This window comes from Cololabis saira, chromosome 6, assembly GCF_033807715.1.
Source record: "Cololabis saira isolate AMF1-May2022 chromosome 6, fColSai1.1, whole genome shotgun sequence".
Classification (NCBI taxonomy): domain Eukaryota; kingdom Metazoa; phylum Chordata; class Actinopteri; order Beloniformes; family Belonidae; genus Cololabis; species Cololabis saira.
In genome coordinates this window covers 24345359-24369747 of record NC_084592.1, presented here as the reverse complement: position 1 = coordinate 24369747, position 24389 = coordinate 24345359, and the positions used below count along the sequence as shown (strand labels likewise).

Sequence of the window (24389 nt, the reverse complement as noted above, 5' to 3'; positions counted from 1 at the left end):
ATTATCTGTCCCCATATGATAAAATCCACCATCCCCCCTGATTTTTTTTTACAACTCGAGTACTGGCCTGGCCACAACATAAACTTTTTATTCTTATACATTTCATATGTCATATATTTATGAGGTAAATGTGGTTTTGATAAACGTTTTGCCATTTCAAAATGTCTACATTAATCTTAAAGTACTTAGAGAGCTGTAGAAATAGAAATGATAGTCTAGATTACAGTAATCCTTGCCAATTAATTCCTTGAAAATGGTCCACTTTGTTTAATTAAATGATTTAGTGATTAATACACTGATACACCTAATCCGGAGGTATATGATGAGACAGGTATAATAATGATGTTTAACATGTTAAAAAGATGGGAATCACATCTTTGTTCATCACGTATCACTGGTTACGTTTGATGTCATGTAACCTTTCAGAAAAAGCGGGTCTGGTATGTGAGTGCTAATGAACAAGGCAGCAGTGTTTCCACAGAGTTGTGTCTTTGTCTGCCAGACTGAGCCCGTACTCTAATCTGGGTTATCTGGGCTGTAATCAGCTTAGCCCACTGCTACTCTCGCTGCTCCTGCTGCCGGGTGGGCACTTGGCTTGGTTGTAGTCTGCTCTCGTCGCCGCCACCGCTCACAGAAACACCAGCTCAGGCGTCTTCGGAGTCCAGAGCTTGAAGAACCGACACGCTCAGTCCTACCCTGGGGAGTTCTGTCCAAACTATGGCTGAATGTGAGGAGGTGGTTTCTGCCGAGGGGACACCTGCTGCAGACATGTACCCCAGGAAAATACTGGAGTACATGGAGGGATTCCTGATCTCCAAGGTAACATTTACATGGAACTCTCTGACACCAGACTTTGACCTGCTCAGCTGAAGGATGAATAGAATGTTAATACTGAAGAAGGGAAAAACATTGACACCAAGATGATTGTCTATACATGTTATTTTCATCACCAATATTAATACTTGAAATATATTTAATTTTCAACACTTTTCACCAGTTGATGTACTAAATGTACTAATAATAATGCACGCTGTCGAGAATGTAGATGATGAATCAAACGGTTAACAGATCAGATCAGAAGACCAAACAAAAGATATTTAATTTCAAAAAATCATGTTCAAAGGGCACGTCATCAAAATGTCTCAATGAGGCAAATCATTTTTTTTAAGCAGCAAACCCAAAAGGCTTTGCAAGATGGAGAAAATAAAATAAATGAAAAGAGATGGCCTCCAAGTCAATTCAGCTCTACATAAACCGTTTTCCAGTTTATTTGGGAAGCAATTTGTTTCCTACATCTCTTCTATTAAATGGACTTGGCAGACCACTCCAGTAAATAAATAAATAAATAAATACAAATCAGGGATTTCCTAAAGAAAGAACATAAAAATGAAGTTAAAGCTTTAAAAAAAAATCCCTTGGCCCTCGACTTTCGTGCGGTGGCTGACTGACTTCAAAGTCTCAACTTTGAACTAGTTATGGAAGATGCCAACAAAACAGGAGCAGGTCAGCTGGTACATATTGAAATGTACCGCCATGAAATTCACACATAGACAAACAATGCTGTTTAGCTGTTTATTGTGTTCTGCAGTAAAGCAGCCCAGTATACTCTATGCTCAAGGGTTTTTCCTCAGTTTCTGACTAGTCATATGACTTCAGCTCAGAGGTGTCAAGTAACGAGGATAGAGTGAATTTGGTTGTGGTTGTTTCAGATGTTCTTGTCCAGTTTTGTTCTTACATCCGTTCCCTCAGATTCCTGCAACTAAACTTGGATGTACATTACAATAAAGGTTAGGATAAATGATAACATGCCTCTGAAGTTTGACTTTTTGCACCATTACAATACTTATAGGCAACTAGTCATCATATCTCCTGCTCTCTGAAACACGTTAATGCTCAAAAGTACACATATATGGTTCTTTAATATATGTGCATTATACTAAGATGCATTCATTTTCATTTTCACATTTTACTTTTATACTTTAAGTAGTTTTGAAACCAGTACTTTTGTACTTTTACTTGAGTAAAAAACTTGAGTTGATACTTCAACTTCTACAGGAGTATTTTTAAACTCTAGTATCTATACTTCTACCTGAGTAATGAATGTGAATACTTTTGACACCTCTGCTTCTGCTGGACTCTTTCACCTCCACAAGGATCCAGAAAGTGTCATTATTATCATAAATAGTCATGGAGCAACAAGTAAGTTAGGTGTGTGCTGCTGTGTGCTGATTCACTACTCTGTCCGCTCTTTCTGCCGTAGACGGTGTTCACCTCCTGCGAGCTGGGCGTGTTTGATGTGTTGTCGTCTGCAGAGCGTCCCCTGTCGGCAGAGGAGATCAGTCAGGCGGTGGGCGCCAGTCTGGACGGCACAGAGAGGCTGTTGGCCGCCTGCACTGGCCTGCAGCTCCTCAACACACACCGTGACAACGCACAAGGTCAGAACACAAGCGCTCAGAAAAAATAGCCACCAAGCTTCTTTGAGTTAACTTTTTGGTTGCACACGCACGCCTCGGGTTCACATCTGTCATGCCTGTCTACCGCCCACACGCGAGGTCAAACTCTCGCCTGCAGACATTCGTTTGTATTTAATCGGCCTGCCTTGCTCTTCCTGGTTTAGTGTTTTACAGTAACACGGAGCAGGCCAGTGTCTTCCTCACCCGCTCCAGCCCTCTGTCCCTCTTCCAATCCATCCAGTACTGCTCCAGAACCATCTACCTCTGCTGGCACCATCTCACTGATGCTGTCAGGTTGGTACATCCGAGATAGTTACAACAAAATGTCTGTTTCTATCCTGTGAGGTCATATAATTTTGAGGTTAAATCAGTTTCATGTTTTTGTGCTTGATGTTTGCATGACAGTCACTTTAACAGCTGTGGATTTCATTTACTCAGTCATCTGAGATAGGTTTGGCATTAAAATAACATCTTAAAACTTGAATATATAGACAATGCATTGCCAAAAAATGGTGTTTATGACATCGCCTTCAAGTACTGAAAACCAGGATGTGAGCAATGCTTCTGTTACATCCAGAAAAGACACATTGAATGGTTAACCCTCCACACGCAGTGTTTCTCACTCTAAATCATATGGAGATGAGAATATAGGGGAAGATGCGGGGGTTCACGGGCTTGGATAAGAACGCTTTGATTGAATCCTTAACCTTCCCTTTAAACCATTCTTCTGCCTGAACCACAGCATCATTTTTCAGCATGCAAGAATTTAACAGATGCCCTTCAAGATCTGAAACGACTGCTGCCAGATGACACCCGGATCTTCAAAAGTACTGCACTGCAGTATTAAGTAACAGATGCCTGGTGGAATGTGTCACAAATCCTTGAATGTATAAAGGTGGATGCAGGTGGTGGTGATCTATACCAGTGCAAAGACATCTGTTTAAGTGGATACAGATGTTAAAGTAACAAAAATATCAGCTTTTTTACTTATTTTTCACAACAGTCAGACTGAGTGTGAGAGGTCAGCAGTCTGTCTACTTATAGACATATATACATGTATGTATACAGTATGTCTATGTGTCTACTGCTGTATCTAGCCACTAGGGATGTCCTCCACCAGTGGGCAGTGGTGAGCTGTGAGACGCTGGGTAAAGCTCTCGGCCGTGTGAATGTTGATTTTGGTCTGGCTTTTGTGTTTGAACATGTTCTTACATTGTTATGTCTGAAGAAGGAAAGCAAACACCTCTCAGACGGCCTGCACTTTGGTTTATTGTGGCCGACCAGTGAACTCCATGTCTGGAAAATGCAGAAAAAGGCATACTAGGAAAAAAAAAAAAGAATGTTGAAAGGAGAAAGGCACCTTGATCTGCCCAGAGAGAGAAACTAAATAAATGAATAATTTTCCTTTTTGATATATGTTGCTGATTTCACGCTTTGTCTTTACTCAGAGAGGGAAAAAACCAGTATGAAAAGGCTTTTGGAGTCAGCTCAAAAGACCTGTTTCAAGCTCTCTACAGGTAAGAAGTTGCACACACACACACACACACACACACGGTCATTTATATTCTATCCCTGTCTCTCCTTCTTCTCCCTGTCTGTCACCTTTTTACTCTTCCCTTCTAAAAAACAACAAAAAATACAGTTGTGGGATTCGTTAGCAGGCAGGAAATGTGCGATAGAGAGACAGAGAGAAAGGGAGAGAGATGGTATGGACAATGATGTGAGGAAGCTTGGGGCAAAGAGAGAGAGATAGAGAGAGAAGAGGAGAATGCGTCTGCCATTGTCCTTGAGGTCTGGTGTGTTTATAGTATCCAGTGCCCACAGTTTTAACGCTTCACTGATCTGCTGGTCAGCAGTCTTCAGGGGTCATCACACATTCAAACATTCACACGTTGTTTGCTAAAAGAGTTTGATCAGCCCTGCCTTCGGCCCTGTACTCCAGGATGCTGCCAGACTCAGAGGAGGAGATCCGTCTAAAGTGAAGCACAGAGGAGTAACTTGCTAAAACATCCCCCGTTTCCCTCCCACGTCACTGGCAGCATTTGCAAAAGCACTGGCCTCGGATGGAGGAGTGTCTGGGACGGCTGGTGAAATGCAGATTTTGTTATTGTTTTACATCTCAACAAAAGAAATAAAATCAATGATGATGATGAGCCTTTGTGAATAAACCAGTTGTCAGCTTAGTAAAACCAAGCACACGCCATCAGAGACTAATTGAAATAGTGCAGAATTTAATATTAGAACAATTCAATTATAACCGTGTACTTAAAACACGCAGCTAATGCAGATTTGTACGCATGCATTTCCAGTTTAATTTCAGTGATTCCGTAATTAAAATACCCTACGGGGGAAATGTCAGCACCTGCGCACAATTAATTCATTGTAGGGCCTCTCGCTGATGTCCCTGTGGGTGAATCAGCTTTGGAGTCATCCACCGTGTCCTGACTCAGAGCTCAGGGCACGACTCACAGTCCCGTTTGCTCGCCATCATTTAACCAGTCGTACTGCACCTGAATAATTCACGACCAAGTCCCCGTCCGAGCTCCAATCCTTTCATCTCGAGAGACCAAAAAGGATGGAAAACTGGCCAGAGTGTGAATTTGGAAGATGCACATGTCATCTTAATGCAAAGATGAAAAAGAAAAACAATCTTATTTTTGTTTGTATTGTTACACTAATTGGGATGTGTGTTTGAACAGTGGCAGAAGGTTTTCTGTGAGGGGTTTTCATGTCTCATCTGGCCTCCATGGGTTAACAACAAGTGTACTCTGGCTTCCTCCCATCATCAAAAGCATGTCTGGTTGACTGGTGATTCTTTTTTTTACCTTGTCTGCACACATATTAATGGTTGATACCATGCCGGTAAAAACCTAAGGCATATATATGTGCATTATTACTATATTTAATATATATACATATATATACACATACATACGCATACTTGGCATTGACTGGTGATTCTTGGTGTGATAGGCGGCCGTATAACTTTATGGCTGATTTTTCTTTTTAATGGTCTTTGTGAATAATTTCTCACTTTTGAAAAATATTTCAATGTCCACTACGGCTTGAATATCGTCTTTTGTGAAGAGGGCGTGCATATCACCTTCTACATGTTTTCTGCAGAAATAAACATGCTAGAATGTTGCAACAATACACAAATTATTAAATGCTGTCAAAGATGGAAAAACAAGATATAGCGAATGTTTATAAAAAACTGTACTGAAGAGTATTGTAGGAAGTCTCATTGCATCCATTCTCAAAAAACTCCTCTCAATCCATGCAATCTGGTTGGCTCATGGTAGTTTTTTTTTCCAACTCACACTCATTTCAACTCTAAATCCCATGCAATAACAAGCCAATTAAAAGTTACCATAGTAAAACATTGATTTCAGACTTCTGTGTCGTCCAGTTTGACTGCAGAAAAATAAAAGACAAAAAAGCCATTTTGGGGAATTGTTTTGTCAAATTTGTTGACAAAATTCCCCCCATTTCTAATTAAAACAGAGAACTCTACTCTACTATCAACTAACAGTGTACAATTCATTATTAATTCACTGACAGACTGATAATGAAATACATGCAAAACTTTTTTCATTCTTCAATAATGGTGGATAGTATATTAATCAAATGTCTATTTTGACTATTGATTGATATAAAATGGTTATTACAACTTTGGCCTGAAATCAGAATTCTGATATCAAACTTTCCAATTGATTTCAGACCAAACTCCATTTAGTTCAATAACTATTATAAATCTAGAATTTATTCCAGACTGTTATCATCAATTAAAATTAACATTTTAAAACCTATCAATAGATCAAAGTCAAAATTATTGGAACGTATTCACAGAGGAAAAGCAAAACTCAAATACTGACAATGATAAAAGATAAGGTTTAAAACAGAATGTTGCATTATTATAATCCAAGATTCTGGAACGTTGCCATGGATGAAAGAACAAAAAATTCCAGACTGCTGCTGCAGATAAAAGGGAATCTTCTAGATTGAAGATGAAAAGAATATAATGAATAAGATTTAGATACCGACTCTGATCAAAAACAAGATTACGGAAATTGTTGAAAAGCAATTTTCTAGAATGTTGTCAAAATTGTAATCCGAGATTCCTTTATGTTGACATGGATTAAAGAACATTAGATATGTGGTCAGAGAACAAAGACAAAACTATGGAGTGTTGTCACAGAAGCAAATAACACTCGTAACAATAACACTGGCACAGATCAAAGATAACACTAAAACAAATATGATGAAAGACAACATTTTAGAACGTTGCCCTGGATGAACATCAAAGGTTCCAGAATGTTGTCATGGATTAAAGAGAACATTCCACATTTTAGTAATACAACAAAGACATGTATCGAATGTTGTCACAGAGAAAAACACAAGACTCAAATATCGACACTGACTGAAATTAAGATTCTAAAATGCTGAAAATCTATTTATAGAATGTTGTTATGGTCCCACTTGATCCACATTATTACTGTCATCAGTGACATGGCTTCTCCACATTTTTGAAGCTTAGAGCAACACGTATATTAAAGTATTTCATATGTGTTTTTTTTTCTTCTTTTCAACAGACACGAAAGTTGAATACAAAAATATCAGCTTCGATTTCAACTGAAAGAATATTTGATTACTTTTGGGGTGTATAACTGGCTCTTGTAGACAGAAACACATACTTACTAACTCATTTAGAGTTCTGAAGGGATCTTGGTGCTTTAAGAGATTCATGTAGATGGATGGAAAGATCCGGAGGATGGTGATGGGAACTTCCAAAGGCGTAAACAAGGATACATAACCAAGCTAAGCACCTTTTCCTCAGACAGGATGAGGCAGTGTTCACACAAATGTACTCTGTCATAAACAAAAAGGACTTTAGATGTTGTTGTTAGAGGGCATTCAATATCTTTTGCCCAAAGTGTTTTCATATTAAAGCTGACAGCGTGTTGTTTGGCCTCACAGTCATTTCTGCTTTGCACATCCAGTGCAGTCAGCGTCTGAGGCCAGGAATGCGTCAGTCCTAAAGTTCTTCTGGATGTCATTGTGTCATGTGAAGTTGGTTTGAGTGTCAGATGACTGAGCACTTTGTTGCAGTGATGTCTAGATTGAAGGGGGAAAAAAATGCTGTGGGAGGATGCTCGGTTTTGTTCATGCGAACGCCTTATCGTGGTGCTGCTGGATGAGGAGGACATTCCTCAGAGCTGCAGCAGTCACTAGCGGCTCTTCTCTTCCGCTCAACCCCCGTGTTGCACGCACTCATGCATCGTGGTGTTGCCACAGGAAGAGCCTTTCCTCAGGATAACTGTGTTTACGTATGACAGATTACAGAGAATGATTAGGAACATTTTGCTTTAATGCAGTGAGACATAACTGAAAAGAAAGAAAAAAACAGTCTTCTTCTGTGTGTTTGTTGGTATAGGTCTGATGAGGAAATGGTGAAATTCATGCACTTGATGAACTCTATTTGGAACATCTGTGGTAAAGACGTGATCACGGCCTTTGATCTTTCGCCTTTTAAGGCCATCTGTGACCTTGGAGGTAAGCTGATGTGTTTTTGCATTGTTATCAAGTGCTCGTATCACTTCTCCGCAAGGTTGTGGAGCCAGACAAGCAACATCTGGCTCAGCTGCAGGCATTTGTAGCATGTGTTTACAGAATTACACATACAGTCAGCTGTGACCTTCACAAGCTGAAACAGAAAGCTACACTTGAACTATGTTGTCTTCAGCTGGAAAATATTATATATATGTTTTTATAATTGTATTGTGTTGCACCAATCACCATAACAAATTCCTTGTGTGAAAACTTGGCAATAAACCCTTTTCTGATTCTGATTCTGATTCTGAAAATCCAGCGTTAAGAGAGGAAGAACAGAAGCTTGTTCAGCTTAGACGAGATGGAGTCTCAGGCAAAGGCTCTGAATGTATTTCAGATCTTCTCCTACCTAGATATTGATGAATACTGTGAATTCAAGATGCATTTGGTCATTAAATCATGCTTTGACATTTTGGGAATTTTTTGGCCTCCAAACTCAGACTTAAGTAAAAAGGTGAATACCTGTCTTGTATTCTGTCCATCCAACAATCCAGTCCAAAAAAATGAAATTTGTTTCAAAATAAATGTGTAAAATGAAATGCAATGCACTTTCTGAACAGAAGGAAGTATATTTTGGAAAACAACCACTACCTGTGTGCAGTGTCTGCTTGCTTTCAGCAGCGCTGTTACACATGATCAGAGTTTAAAATATAATAGACTCTAACAAATTTGAGTTTCCGGTACTATGATGACTGTTATAATCACTCACTTCATTAGATCCAATTGACGTCGGGTATTTTTTATTTTTCTCAATATATTTTATATAGGATTTATTAAAGCTTAAAATGAATCCATAGTTGAAACACATTGTGGTTGTGCACAATGTTCTTCAGCACCTGGTCCTATTCACTGCTGCAAAGACATTCAGTTGCTTCCGCCGTCAGGATGTCAAACACACGACGCTGAAGTTATCTTGACTTTTTATTGCTTCCATCTCTGCAGTCCTGATCAAATAGAAAAAAGGTTGTCACAAATCAGTAGCTGTGTTTTGTTTCTTATTAACCACCTAAAAGGTATTTAATCACATTTTTAGAAGGGCCTGATACAATACATGTTATCAAATTAATTTCATGGTCTGATTATATTATTTTATTCATTTTAAGTATTTTAACCATGTTTTTTTTTTTTTTTTGCATTTCATCATATATAGAAAAAGGATTTATTGTTCAACAGACTTGTTGAAACTAACTACCTGTAAAATGTGTGAATGTGAGAGAAGCTGCAGTGGATTTTACCTGAAGGTTAAAGAAAAAAGAAGAGAACCTTGTTCTCTGCTCTGTGTGTGTGTCTTTGTCAAGTTAGATGTATTTATAAAGTGTATGCGAAGAACAGAGCCCTTGCAAAGTGCTTTGCACAGCAAGCAAATGAAAGTGTGACAGGAGAGAGAAGAATAAATAGACTTGCCTGAACAATGGGAGGCCACGATGAATTGAAGAGAAACAAGCTAACTGTGAAGCGGCATCGATGGGAAGGATGGGAATGAAACTAAAATAAATTCAATTTGACGCTCTATCGCTTTTTATTTCATTCTGTTTTATAAGTTGAATTATTTATTCACTGATGGAATAATGGTACATGATTTATTGACAATTTTAAACTAATGTCGCTTCAAAATAAATGTTTATCTTGTGGCTTAGCCCATTCACACCAGACTTTACTGATGGGTTTATTAATATTCCAAAATGTAATCTAGTAAAACTCCAATATTTATGCTTTAGAGATTTTAGTCTCAGACAATGACATTCGATGTGGCCATGCAGGCGTTGGACAGGCACTAACCAAACTTTAATGGCTTTTAGTTTAGCAATAAAGAGAGCCTTATTTGTTTGAGTCTCAGCAGTTGCAAAATCTCAATACAACCGTCTCAAGCGACCCACAGGTGGGTCACCTGCAGTCTGCAATGTCTCTGCGAGCCACAGAGGGGAGCTGTGGAGCCGCTGAGAACATGTTCTGTCAGTCTTCCTGTCTCCTCTGTCACAGTCTCAGCGTGGGGTTCTATGTCGATGCTTATGCATGAAGCTGCTTCATAAAAAAGTGTGAGCATGTGAACAGCAGGAGCCTGAAGGGCATGACAGCAGTGTCACATGTAGACCTGGTGTCTCACACAGCATCTGTTGTGCACACCTGCTGCTTAAGATCTGTCTCTTTGTCCAACTCTGCCAACTAGCTGATTAGTCTCTATTAGAAATAAGTGTCTGTCTGTTTGTACGTCCGTCCATCTTTGTGTAAAAACGAAACAAAAAAAACGTGATTGTAGGTATAATGGTATAATAATGTAGATTGCCTCTTAGGAGGCAATACTAAGTACCTTCTTACTACTTGTAGGATTTAATGCTGCCATGTTTTATGAGACCATCATTGGGCATTCTTCTATTAAAGCAAACCTTTTGGCAGTTTTCGGGTCTGGAGCATTCAGGTGTGTGTTAATATAATGCCAAGAGGGAAAGACATAAGCACTGCTCTTAAGCCTCGTTATGCTTTTCCATCAACTAGATGCGAAGGGAACGCTGTTGCTCTGTGTTGAGGTCTGTGTGTCACAAAGTTCCACAAAGCAATTCACTGTCAAAATGCTAGCGGGAGTCAAGTTTTGAAAGGCTCTTTTGTGAACTTGTCTGAAATTCAGCGGTTGAAAGTTTCTAGTTTGGCTTTTTGATGAGAGAAGTTGATGTTGGAGTTGGTACTGATGGATGTGGAACAGCAAATGCTTTTACTGCAAATACTGCATTGTAATTGAAAGTGAAGTCGGGGAGATGGTCTGCATGCTTTTTAAACGAGTCTAGTAGAAGGGATGAAGTGGAAAAACAACGCAACCGAAATGATGCAGTACAGCGGTCCAGTCACAGTCCTTGTGGTGACCTCACATCGGTATGTAGTCAGAATTAGTTTGAGGTGCACGTCAGGCAATACTGTCGAGAGAAAAGCATAAATCAGGCTTTAGAGAAACAGTTATTGCTGCACACCAGTGTAGATAGTTTGAGTTCAGTGTTCCAAAGTGATAAAAGAAAAATATTCACATGCCGAGAGTATTCAAGGTCGCTAAGCTTTCACTTAATACTGCGGTAAATTTGCTAGAGCCCATAGGCTTCATTGAGCACGTTGAATGTTAACATCCATGACAGGACAACTAGAAGACTGAACAATTATGGTTTGTTGCCAGGGATACCACGAGGAAGCCTCTTCTGTCCAAAAAGAACATGGAAACATGACTGAGGTTTACAAAACGGCATCTGAACAAACCATGAGACATCTGGAAAGATGCCTTCTGTACAGATGAAACCAAAGTGGTGTTGTTTGGCTGAAATGCTCAGTGCCATGTTTGCTGCACACCAAGTGCAGCATTTCAACGGAAACACCCAGACCCATTGTCTAGCGTGCTGGAGGGGTGAGGATTTTGGTCTGATTGGCAGTCGCAGGATACGACAACCTTGGACTCGTCTGTGTACCAGGATATTGTAGGGGCAAATGTGATGAAATCGGTCTGACAGCTGAGGTTTTGTTGAAAGTCATGCGACAGGACAGCGATCCAAAACACATCAGCTAATTGTCTAGCTACTGTATGTTTCACTGTCAGGTTTTAGTCAGCACTCTTAAAAAAATACTGAAAAAGGTGAGCAGATTTCAACAGGTTTGTTACACAATTTATTGGAAAGTCGGTTGATCACATTGTACTGGAATACTTTCCATAGATCCTTCGAAAAGACAGAGTGGGGCAGACTGATGATGGATGATCAATGTAATTACAATTTAAGGCCTAGATATCCTGACGTTTACCCTCAAGTATGGATCCAGTTTCCAATAAGTCTGTGGCATTGTTAGAAAACCCACATCCAGCAGAGTCTCCCACTGTGAAATGTGTTTGAGCAACTACTGCAGAAGGAAACCAGACCATATTGTCTGCACATTCTCCATCAATTTGAAGAAGTTAGTGTATGAAACGGATTTAAGATTATAATCCTGCATTGTTTCTGTTAAAAAAAATGCATTTATAGATAAATGAACAACAAACTAAAGTGAAATGAGTGAAAACAAAGGAATTCATACCACTGATGCAACAGTTTTTGCTCCGTTGCACTCAAACATCCTATTAATAAGATTTCATTAACTAACCAAGGTAGCCAGGTTGGCTTCCGGTCATGAACAGTGTGTTGTGTGTTTGGTTTTGGCTCCTCCTTGCTGCTCTTTGATTTTTGTACTCCGCTGACCCCTACTTGATGTCAGAGCCACGTAGTGTGTGTGTGTGTGTGTGTGTGTGTGTGTGTGTGTGTGTGTGTGTGTGTGTGTGTGTGTGTGTGTGTGTGTGTGTGTGTGTGTGTGTGTGTGTGTGTGTGTGTGTGTGTGTGTGTGTGTGTGTGTGTGTGTGTGTGTGTGTGTGTGTGTGTGTGTGTGTGTGTGTGTGTGTGTGTGTGTGTGTGTGTGTGTGTGTGTGTGTGTGTGTGTGTGTGTGTGTGTGTGTGAAAGAGAGACCTTTATGTGAATACAGACCGATATAGCAATAGCGGGTCAGATTGGAGGATAGCTCGGAGGAAAACTTGTCCTGTATGCACACACACTCCGGCTCAAGTCTGACTGGCTTTGTGGGTTTTTAAAGTGTGATCCTTTGATACCGTATTCAGCCTCACTTCACCCCTTTCCACAGCCTCTCTCTCTCACAGTCTATTTCTCTCTCGATCACTATCTCACTTTCTCTTTCACTCTCTCGGTTCGAAATTCAGTTGGCTTTATGAAGCATGAAAGATTATAATAATGCTGCCAAAGCAGCAGGTTGAAGGATTCATATTTTAACATTAAATTCCTGTTTCTGCACTCATCTGTATGAATGTTTGTGTGTGTGTGTGTCTTCACATGCTCATTTCAGATCAGGTCGTTTATGTAAAATGCACTCAGTTGTGCGATGAGTTGAAAGTACTTTTGTCGCCAAAGAATAGTCAAAGTGTGTGCATCCTGAATACGTAAACTTGAGTACTCTAGCATGAAGTAATAGATACAGGTGGCCTATTCTTATGATTCACATTTTCATGCATTTTGAAAAGGAATTGATGTTGTGTCAGTAGAGCATGAGTCCACATATTCGACATTTTGCTGCATTTTAGAAAAACTCCCTAACGTTTCTGAAAATAGGTTTGTAAACATTTTTGAAGTCATAATTGGTGCAATAGGTACACATACACATAACACAAGGTATTTGCATGTATGAGGGGACTTCTGTTGAAACATTGTGATCGAGTCAAACAATTGTGGTAGAACCTTTTCACTGGATGAGAAAAATGTGCTACCTGCATCAGCCGATTGACTAGATTTTTGTCTGAAACTCACAACATAAACATATTCTTTCACAAGTGAAATATATACAAGGACATTATTCTAAAGGATGCAACTACAGCTTCAGGGGCTTTATTTACTCAAAAGACCTGATTGAGTCTTTCTCAACTGTGAGATTGTGTTCAGAATCTGCGACTGTACCATGGAGAGCAACACTCAAATCCGAAGCTCATTAAAATGTTTGTGCAGCTCCATGACACAAGATAGACATGAGGTCGTGCTTACATACAAACATCAAAAGGATGTTTGCATGTAAGCCAGATTACTTTGATTTTATAGCTGAGTTTCACCTTCAGGAAGCTGAACAAAGACTTTCACTTAATCCATAATGATGAGTTGGACTGAGTCTATTGCTTTGGATAAAGAGAAGGGCAGTCCACAGCAAGAAACAACAAATATGACAAAATGAGCATCCACACTGCTGAGCAATAAACTTCCATCTTGTGGACGCTCCTGCTGCAACGATCTTTGATGCAAGGACTAATTTGTCCAGACAGTTTTTTATATTTAAATGATCCGGTAGTGTCCTGCCAAATATCTAAAAGGGTATCTACAAAGAACAAACGTCAGAGTGCTGAATACTAGCCAGTGTGGTGTGGGTTATTTGATCTTTTTTTATTTTTCATTGTACAATTTCCAAACTAATATCAGACACAGCATATATTTAGAAATATCCCCTCATACTCATCATTATAGCTGTAATAGGTGGTTTAGATCAGTGATTCTCAGCTAGTGGGTTGCTCACCCATTTTCAGTGGGTCAAATGACTCAGGTAAAGGTAAAGCTCTTATTTTATTTATTAGTCTTCTTTAAACAACTTATCAGTTATCACACTTTTTTATCTCATGTATTTTGCAGAAAAACACCAATCAAGTCTATTAAAAATGTATCTTTAGCTTCATAAGCCTGATTAAGTGGCTAAATATTTTTACTAGTGCAGTGCTTGCTTTATATTCAATGTGTGAGTTCTCCGCTAAAGCTATATGTATTTATTTTTGGTACTACTTTTCAGTTGTTTCACTTTTTTATATCTTTGTTCATGAACAAAATGTTAATTCTGTGCAATCTGAGGTTTAAACTGCACCATCCTTTCATAAAATAAATTTGAGATGTTTCAAATTTTCCTCGATTTGGGTTTACCATTAAGGAGGGATGGTGGGTCCCGAGTGGAGAACCACAGGGGTACCTGACTCCTTACTCTGCCCATTCTACAGCTGGGATTTCAATTGTAAAGTCCGTAGTTATTTTAGAGTCATTTGATAAGTATAAAATAGACTGCAAGTTTACAATTTGAGCTGTACAACTAAAATATAATCTCAAGTCTGCCATTCAGCACACCAAAGTGACAAAGACAGAAATCTGTGTTGATGGTGTAGCAAACAATTTAAAACAGATTGTTTAAGACCTTTAAGAAACTATGTTTACAAAGATGGTCTTATTGTTCATGATAAAGGTTGGGTAGGCACATCTGTGATTTCTAGACTTTCCAGATTTGTTGTCACATTCAGTTAATATCTCCACTGCATTAACTAGATACCCTTCTCATCAGGACAATACTAATATTTCACAGGCCTTGCTCTGTAAAGTGTTGACTTCCTGAGTACCGTAAAAAGGGTTCATGCCTGTGCAGCTGGTTTCACTCTGGTAATTCATGTTCATGATGAAGCAGATGAAGGAGGAGCTAGTTCCAAGTTTTGATTAAATATCAGCAAATGTGGCATTATTCAAAAATCACTTACCCTACCATTAAAACTGTATTCTGATAAGCACATGAATATGATGGAACCTATACTGTAGTTTTGCTGATTTTGGCATGATTCCTGCATGTATCCGCACTGGCTTTGCATCTCATGTTTGCACCGGATCTCACAATTCAGCAACTGGCTTCACTGGCAGCATGATGGAGTACTCAAAAGGAGTTTATTTACTATTTACCCCAGAAATAAAGGACAGTTAAGGCTGCATCAAATGTAATTATTTTTCTCTATAATGGATACGTTGACAAAAAACTGAATAATAATTTCCAATCCGTTTCAGCATAAAGATTTCCAGTCATAGGGTCCCATTGTCAGTTTTTGACAGATAACAAAAAAGTTTGCTTTTTCCTCAAATTAATTTCTCCAGTAGGATTCAGAGACCGCAACTAATTCTAAATAATGTGCCTTTCTTTTTGTTTCCTTTTTTTAGTTTCAGTTCATGTCTTTTCTGCTAAATCAACCGCATTCCCATTACTACCACATTCAACTCTGCAAATCATGATAATAAATAATGTGCTTTTACCTGAAAACATTGGTTCCACTTGTGTGACTGTGTGGCTGTGCAAATTTCTGAGGACAGTGCACGTAAGAGATGCTTTACCTTGTTAATGAAGGTTACATAGTCACTGTGGCGTGACTAAAACAAATTCTCTCCTTCTCTCCAGGCTGCAGTGGAGCATTAGCCAAGCAGTGCACGTCAATCTACCCAGAATGCACTGTGACCATCTTTGACCTCCCCAAGGTGGTGCGTATGTCGAAGGGACACTTTGTCAACGAGGCTGACCAGAGGATAAGCTTCCACGAGGGTAACATCATTAAGAGAGGGTGAAATCATTTGACATTTGTAGCTGTATGAATCCTGTTCAAGTGCAGTGCTTTTGTACAAGAAAATACACATAATCCAAACAAAAGACAGTCCTTCCAGGTTACCGTGAGAAAAATGGAGCAATTTCAAAAAGTATATATCAAAAAAACTGAATCCTCAGTGGCCTCATGGGTTTTATTTTTGCTTCTGTGTTTCTTATACATAAATGTTCTTCTTTTTTGCTCTTAATCAGTTTTTGTTTTAATGTAGTATTAGTAATCATCAAAAGCATAAAGGCAGCCATGTACCAGGCCAAGGAAAGTAAGGGCAGAGTTCAGGCGACCTTTTAACTTATTCGCTGGAAGGAGACATTGAATGTTTTGTCTTCTTTCAATACCATTTTTGGATACATGTCAGATAGGATGCTTTTACGTAGCAGCCGTTCAACTGACGTGCTTAGCAGTGGAAGTGTAAATTTGATCAGGGATTATTCATCCAAACTGTACCATACCATCCTGAACTGAGCTATGCTTATTGATAAATATGGTTAAAGTTGATATCAATGGCGGCTGGTGGTTTAATCGGGGTTTAAAGCTCAGAACTGGAAAAGGCTATAAGTGTCCAAGGTTTCATGCACCCATTAAATTAATTTTCCACGGGTATGCTTTCTAAAACCTGTCCAGGGTTTACTCAGTGTTTTAGCCAAACACTGCAGAATCCTGTGACCCTGAATAAGTACCAGCAGGCTGATGGATGAAGGTCGTACATAGAGGTTCCTGATGAATTTTAATGTGAATACATTGGAGCAATGTATTCACATACACAAATTATGATAATGAAAGATAAACAATTATTCTAAATCATGTTAATAACCAAATACACATTCTTCTTATTCTTATTTAGAGGTGGAGCTGAAAGGCTTGCTTTGGGGCTGAAATGCTTGCTTTTAAATGCTTGCTACATTAGAAACCATTTTTCATATAAAATACAACATTTCTGTTCCCCTATTAAAATGCATGAATTTTCTGCTTTTCTTGTTTTCTTCAATTACTGGTTTGGTCAAAAATAACATTGTGATGAATTTTCTCAGGGTTTAAATCATTTCTGAGACTTGTTTGTTTCTGAGAATGGTGAAATCTCCTTTGTCACATTGAATCATTGTTGAGTAATTTTAAAATGTTGTGTACATACTCCAAAATGTTCTTCTTTTGTCACTGTTGAATTAATATTGAAAATCATCACAATGACCTGAACTTCAAGGACTCTGTTCTTTCTCCACTTGTACGGATCAAAACACGACATGACGCAAAAATCCTGTTTTTAGTTGGTCGGAACTTGGATGTTGTTGAGATCTGCAAAGTATTTCTGGTTTCATTTGAATGTGTGGAATAAGCCAGCACAACTTTTACATTTTGAACATGTGATTGTAAGCCAGGCAATGTTTCATAAATGCACAAGGATTAATAGCACAGAAACCTGCTCCTCCCTATTTATTCCTGACCACCTGTCATTAATATCTGTCATTTCTTGAACTTTGATCCGTAAAACAAAGGGACCAAAAATGCACATTTGTTGCTTTTAGCCATGAGTGCCATTCTCCCACCGAGTTGTTTCTGTTAGAATAAAATCTCTGCGTACAACACTGTCAGTTTATAATCAACAGTTCCTTTGTTGCGCTACCTCGACACAGCAGCAGCTAATGCAGCTTTCCCGTGGCTGTTAATCTTGAAAACCTGCAGCTGAAGTCAATACCTGTCTCTCCTGCTGTTTACACAGTAACCGCTGCTGCAATTGTTATTTCATTACGACTGAAAATGTAGTGCATGTAGTCACAGTGGACAGCATGTGGACCAAAGCAGAAGCTGAGTGAGTCATCGTCTGTTTAAAACCACAACTAGACCACCAGCAAATATTTGACTGCAGCCGGAAATATGTTGGGATGGATGTCAATCAAAATGTGATTTGTGAAATCAAATTCATTTGGAATAATTTGATCAAAGCAGACACCATACATTTGAAGTAATCATGTTTTAGAGTGTATAAGAACAGAGTCAGGTCTCATTCTTTTAAGGTTTGTCATACATTCATTCACCATCCGAACTATGTTTTTATTCAATTTCTTAAGGGGACTTCTTCAAGGATCCTCTCCCAGTGGCTGACCTCTATATTCTTGCCAGAATCCTTCATGACTGGACAGACGAACGCTGCATAGAGCTGCTCCTTAGAATCTATAACGCCTGCAAACCAGGTCTGTGTGTTTGTGTGTGTCTGTGTGTGTCCGTGAGTGTGAAAGGGATGAGTCCTTTTTCTCTTCTGCTTGAAATTAGATGGCAGATTGTATCCCACGATGCAGCTGATCCCAGAAAATTCGGTCCTTCTGGCTTTGATCAAAGTCAGAGGCACAGACAAAAAAAAAAAACTACAGACACTCTCTGGAAACAGATCATAAAAGGAGCGAAGAGAAAGCAGAAGTAAAGAATGAACACAAGCCTTCTTTTACTGGACAGCCTGGTGTATGAAAGCACAGGTGGAGTACCATTAAAATGAGCCCAATTTCATCCATCACTGCAATGTAATACCCATGAGAGAGTGTGATAATGAAATGTTTTAACGGTTAGTCATTAAAATGAAAACTGGAGTCCCTTTCAAGCAGTTATCGATCCCATAAAAACCCAAGAGCAAGGAGAAGTATCTGAATACTAACGTATTCACTCATCGCTTTCAACTTTGTTAGAAGTGTGTCAGTAATCAATAATATGAGCCTTTTGTTCTGAAAACACTCAGCTGGTAATTGACAGCCACAGTGATCGTAAGGTTATCTCTGACTTGTGGTATCAGTCTCAAAGACACATCCTTGGATGCTCTGGGACTTTCTGTTTTAGAGATGTTCCTGAAGCCATCGAGTGTATCAAGTCTTTCATCATCATACACCGTCACTCTGGTGACCCAGCCAGGGTTGATCAGACCCTGACTTTTGTCCCGGCGGCGATGCTCACTCCTCTTGAGCCCCACGCTGCCTCCACGGTGGGCTTTCTTCCTGGCAGCCCCAGTAATCCCAAACAATATGTAGACCCTGCAAAATCAGCAGCCAGCAAACCTTTAGAACCCACTTTGACGGGCTCTCAGCGTGTCTCCCAGCTTGCCCACCTCCACTGCTCCACCAGCTCCTGGTCCTTGCCCCGTTTTAGTTAGCTCGCCTCTTCAAACGAAAAATATTTGGAGCTGCTGACTTGCATGAATTGAGACTTGAAGGGTTTTCACATGAAAGTGGAAAAGTCTTCCATTCGAATTTTAAGCAAGCATGTGGCTCCATGTGCTTTGCAGCTTCAGGTAGCATTGCAGCCTCAGCGCGGCAAGCATGTGGAAACTGCGGAAAAAGATAAGGACACAGAGAAAGCAGATGAAATAAGCTTAAATTGATATGTTCATATGTTCAGTTCCATCCAACCTTTGCACCCAACATAACTGCAGACGATAAAGATTGTGGTCAAACAAGCAGATTTGAGCATATGCATATACTGATTGGTTGACTTCTTGAAGGTTTGATAACTCCTGGTGGTCAGAGCCACAGATGTTCAACATTGTGAATTTATCAGTTCTGCAAACGAAATATCAGCTTCTGAAAAGACCACTTACTCTTACCCTATCCTGCCCTTTTGTGACACCATAAAGAGCCAGTTTAAAAAAAACAAAAAAAAGATAGAGAAGGAAGCATTCTCAACACTCTGAGAACTAGGACCTATTTATGTTAGGAATACTAAAACATTTTTCCCTCTTGTTTTTTTTTAAAGCAGCACCTGACCAACTGAAGGTTCAAAAGAAAAAAACAAAAGAATAACATTTATTGATTGATGGAAATACCAGCTCATTCTTGCCATTTTGCCCTGATACGTCAGACTTTATGATTAGTCGAGTCACAAAACCCACCTGTTTTTGGATTTGTCAGAAAACATTATAGCAGTATTTTGAAAAATGAAGACAGCATATCTGTTTCTCATGTACACTCCAATGTCCTAAAATAAACTGAATTCTATTTAAGGCTAGTATTCTTGGTTTAAACACGTGAGCTTAAAGAATCAGATATTGTGGTACAGAACATGTCTAGTCTTTGCAGCAAGAGCAAAATACATGATTTAGCTTCTGCAGTTTTTGGCTGCTATCTCCTCAAACCTGCACTGATGATGATGATGATGTCCTCAGCGCTTGCTGGATTCATTGTACCAGTTCCTCATAAAAATAACACAAAGTGAAGAGCCACCTTGCAAGTGAATAAATTGACTCTTCTAGTCTTGTACATAGAATATAGTCTTTTTAACTTTTCCTCTTTGATACTGTAAGAATTACTCGCAAGTTCACAGCACATCATTAGTAATGACTGAGTTTGCTGAATCTGTTGGAACAGATTTTTTTTTTTTCAAAAATACTATAGAAATGTGGAGGAATAAAGTCTTGATTTTTGTAGGAGGAGGACTTAAATATTATTGGATTACTTTGAAGAAAAAAAAACCCTGAATGAAAAGTTTTGTCATTCTGTGTGCACAGCTGTTAAACATCTGTTTGTATGATTGGTTCAAATAGTTCATTCTTAATTATATTAACATTTACCATACCAAGGCTGTATCAAAAAAATCCCCACTCATAAATAGACAAATACATAAATGAGTACCTTAAACCTTTCTTTTGTTGCTGTAGGCGGTGCTGTGCTGCTAGTGGAGGCGCTTCTCAATGAGGACGGCTCTGGGCCTCTGACGGTGCAGCTCTACTCCCTGAACATGCTGGTGCAGACGGAGGGCAGAGAGAGGACAGATGCTCAGTATGCTGCCCTGCTGGCAGCTGCTGGCTTCACCAACATCCAGCACCGTCTCACTGGGAAGATCTATGATGTGGTTATGGGTTGCAAAGAGGCGTGAGAGATGAAGAGAAGTAGGTGATGCTCTCAGGCATCTCCAGACTGAAGACTCATCTAGAAGGAGAAAAAAAAGGACTCAGACATTTTTTAATTCACTCATGCTCAAATAAAGTTTTTTCTTATTAAAAAAAGAAAAGATAACTTTATCTGCAGCATTTTAGTACCACACCTGCTCTTAAAATCAATCTGTCAGACTCATAAAATGGTCGCAACCAGTTTAATATTGTGTCTTATTGTATTGAGAAGTTGGGCGTAGTTTGTTGTATACTGCCCAAAATCTTTGTCTTGTATGTGTCTTGTATGTGTTTCACACATACAAAAATAAATAAATAAATAGAATCAAAGAATACCTTATTTTGAGAAAACAAAAAGTTATTCTGTGATTAATAGAAATAAAAAAATTAAAAACGATATTTGCTCATTTGCTCTTTCTCCAACATGTGTCCAGCAATCGCAGGACAACACATTGCTCCATGTTCAAAAAGCCAGCGACTAAAGAGGTCACAAGCCAGTGTTCTCATAGTGCCGGTCTGAAGCCCGGGTAAATGGGAGGGTTGAGTCATGATGGGTATCAATCCTACAACCATTACCAAACCAGTACATGAAAAACAATGATCTGGTGATAACTTTACCTTAATGAATACTGCAAAAAAATGTAAATGGAAGTTCATGTTATCATGGATGTTTTAAGTAAGTGCCGAATAGTCTTCAGAGCTTTCCGTTATAACAACAAATAAATACATATATCTGTCCTGGATCTGTAAGCCCAGAACCATTTTTGTGTTAGGAAAATAGTAAAAATAAGAAATAATTGGGATGGAATGGAAAATGATTTCTATATGTACTGTGACTTTTATTTCATTACTGACACTGGTTTCAGTTTGCAGCTGGGTTACCTCCATGTTTTTACTTTTCAAATCAAATCAGCCACAGATTACCCCTAGATTTGCGCAAAACCTAAATATCACAAAGAAAAACCTATAATGGAAATTCCTCTGATTTGAAAAACTGCCAAATATTGCAAAAAACCTTCTAATGCTTTCATGGGGTGGTTTCTCAGGTTTGCAGATAATCCAGTTTGTCGCAAAAGTGTAATGGAAATCTTTTTTGCTCATCTCTGGAAGCACTAGATGTGATGCAGCCAGTCAATCTAAAGTCATCAGAATCTAGTCTTCAGCTTCTTTTAGCCTCATTAACACAATGTAGATGTGCTATAACACTACTTCATCATAACGCATGACTGGATTAAATAAGGGCTTTGCCTTTGAATAATCATAGGAATATCATAGCAATAGGAATAATTGTGTGTTTGTGTCCATCTTCTTCAAAGTCGAGATCATCTCTTTCACTGTTTTGAAGAGAAGTCTCGTAGGACGAGATACAAAGAGTTACATACATAGAGAAAACTAGGAGAGTCACACTCAAAAACCTCGTTCAATGGAGGCATCCGCTATCCAGTCTTGCTATTCTTTTGCAAAAAAAAGTGTCATGGAAACGTGACTACTGAAACACAAACTGTGGTGGTATGAGCATGCACAAGTAGCCACACAGCAGTCATGCAAATGCAAAACTCACACTACAGTGTGAAGCCGGCCTTAGGCTTTCCTACCAGTGTTGTTGTGTACTGAACTGACATTCTGCTGTTCCTGAGTGAAACTATGATTATATCCTATGAGGTCCATTTGGTTTAATTGTCGAGAAAATAGATCATTTTGTTTGAAAAATTTCAGTAAAAACAAAAGAGAAAGGAAGAAATCTTCCAAAGCTTAAAACTATATATATAAAAAAAGATCTGACAAACTTCAAGCCCCTGGCCCACAGTTGAAAATGTGCAGCATCTGCATTTTACCAAGTACCAACCATCTCAGTTGACCACAAACCATCTGGAGGCTACACTTTGATGTAAAAGCGATGCATCCATCAGGAGGAAGAGATTCCAGCATCATGTCTGGCGCTGTGGTGGCTGTTGGACTTTAGATTAAGTCGTTGCACAGAAATCTAAGATCAAAAAAAGGAAATGAACAAGCCCACCGTACGAGGCGAAGGACCGAAACTGGACACAAGGACAGCAGTACACATAGCAGTACACATAGCAATACACATAGCAGGGTAATCTGTGTAAAGAAACAAATATGTTGAGTTTGAGGGCAGAACAAAACAGAAAAGGAAGCTTGGTCTCAGTTTGAAAAAAAGAAAAGCAGAAAATAGTGCCCTTGATAAAAGATATGCCCCTATACATCAGCTCCATACACTTTGTCCCTGAGGAACGGAATCTGTCCCAGCAGCAGTTAGGTGAGAAGCAAAGTGCACGAGGCTAATGCAAAGCGACAGACACCCTTGCACAATCACACCTACAGCCACTTTATAACAACCTACCACCCATGTCTTAGAGACACGCAAGCACGGGAAGAAGATACAAACTCTACAGAGAAAGACAGCCAACATATAGAAACCCAGGACTGTGAAATGACAGTGCTAAACACTTCAACCCTGCACCGAGCATAAAATGAACACTTAATCACCAAAATCTGCATATATTAGCAAGAACTTTGTCCCCTTACGTGTTCAAAAGTTTGATTCTAATGAGAAGTTCAGTTTTTATCAGATAGTGTGTAAAGCCGCTGTCTGATTGCTAAAAATATGAACTGCTTGCATTTTATCTGTTCCCATCAATTAATCCTAAGCCCTGTGCCTGAACCTTTTGGCTTTGTCCTGTTTCTCACAGCTCTGCAAAGCTGCCTTTGTGTAGTGTTCTTTGTAATCATCAAGGTAACCCAATAAATCTTCTCCACAATGGACTTGCACACCTTCACTTTAAACCCTACATGAATATCATGACGCGGGTTCCATAAAAATAAAAAACTAATATGGATGCATAGTCATAAAAAGTATGATATACATATAGGGCGCTAGTAATGAACATATGATAAGTGCTCTTTAAAATTATGTTAAGAGTAGGATCGGCAATGAAAATAAACTATATCCGAACCTTTTGATTATTGATGACATTGAGCTTGATGATAGTTCACACATTAGCAATAAAAAAAACAACTAAAAAACCTTTATTAAATATTCAAATGTTATGCTGTTCTTACTCTTTATTATACTATATGTAAAACTACTTACTGTGTCAAAATGAAATATTAAATGCACTAGAAAACTTGAATTTTATATTTTATTTTAGTATCTCCATATATTTGGTTTAAGGTTGACTTAAATTAAACCACAGATGTCTCGAACAGAGTGCAACGTGTCCTGCCTGACTGGCTTATTTTAATGCTAAATAACATTATGACGGGTACTCAAACCATACTGGAAAAGGAACATAAAAGCATTCTAGAACATTCAAGTCCACTTTTTAATGTTTCAGTACACATCAAAGGGGCGTTTTAGAAGCAGGTGGTTTCAACAGTCACTGATGTTGATTTGGTATAGTATATGTAGTTTAGCAGGGCTTTATCATCTTCCTGAATGTATCCACTAATATATATCCTGTGAGTTTGTGGTTGTAGCAAATGAAAATATAAGACCACCTA

General features: G+C 38.9%; 1 protein-coding gene across 1 annotated transcript; it reads left to right on the top strand.

Moving 5' to 3' along the window:
- Positions 1-675: 675 nt before the first annotated feature.
- On the top strand, positions 676-21214 carry asmt (acetylserotonin O-methyltransferase). The gene is made up of 8 exons (XM_061724509.1): positions 676-819; positions 2261-2435; positions 2618-2747; positions 3902-3970; positions 7888-8006; positions 15805-15945; positions 18070-18192; positions 20637-21214. Exons 1-8 carry the CDS (start codon positions 718-720, stop codon positions 20852-20854), a joined length of 1077 nt encoding a protein of 358 aa, XP_061580493.1. The 5' UTR covers positions 676-717; the 3' UTR covers positions 20855-21214.
- Positions 21215-24389: the final 3175 nt, after the last annotated feature.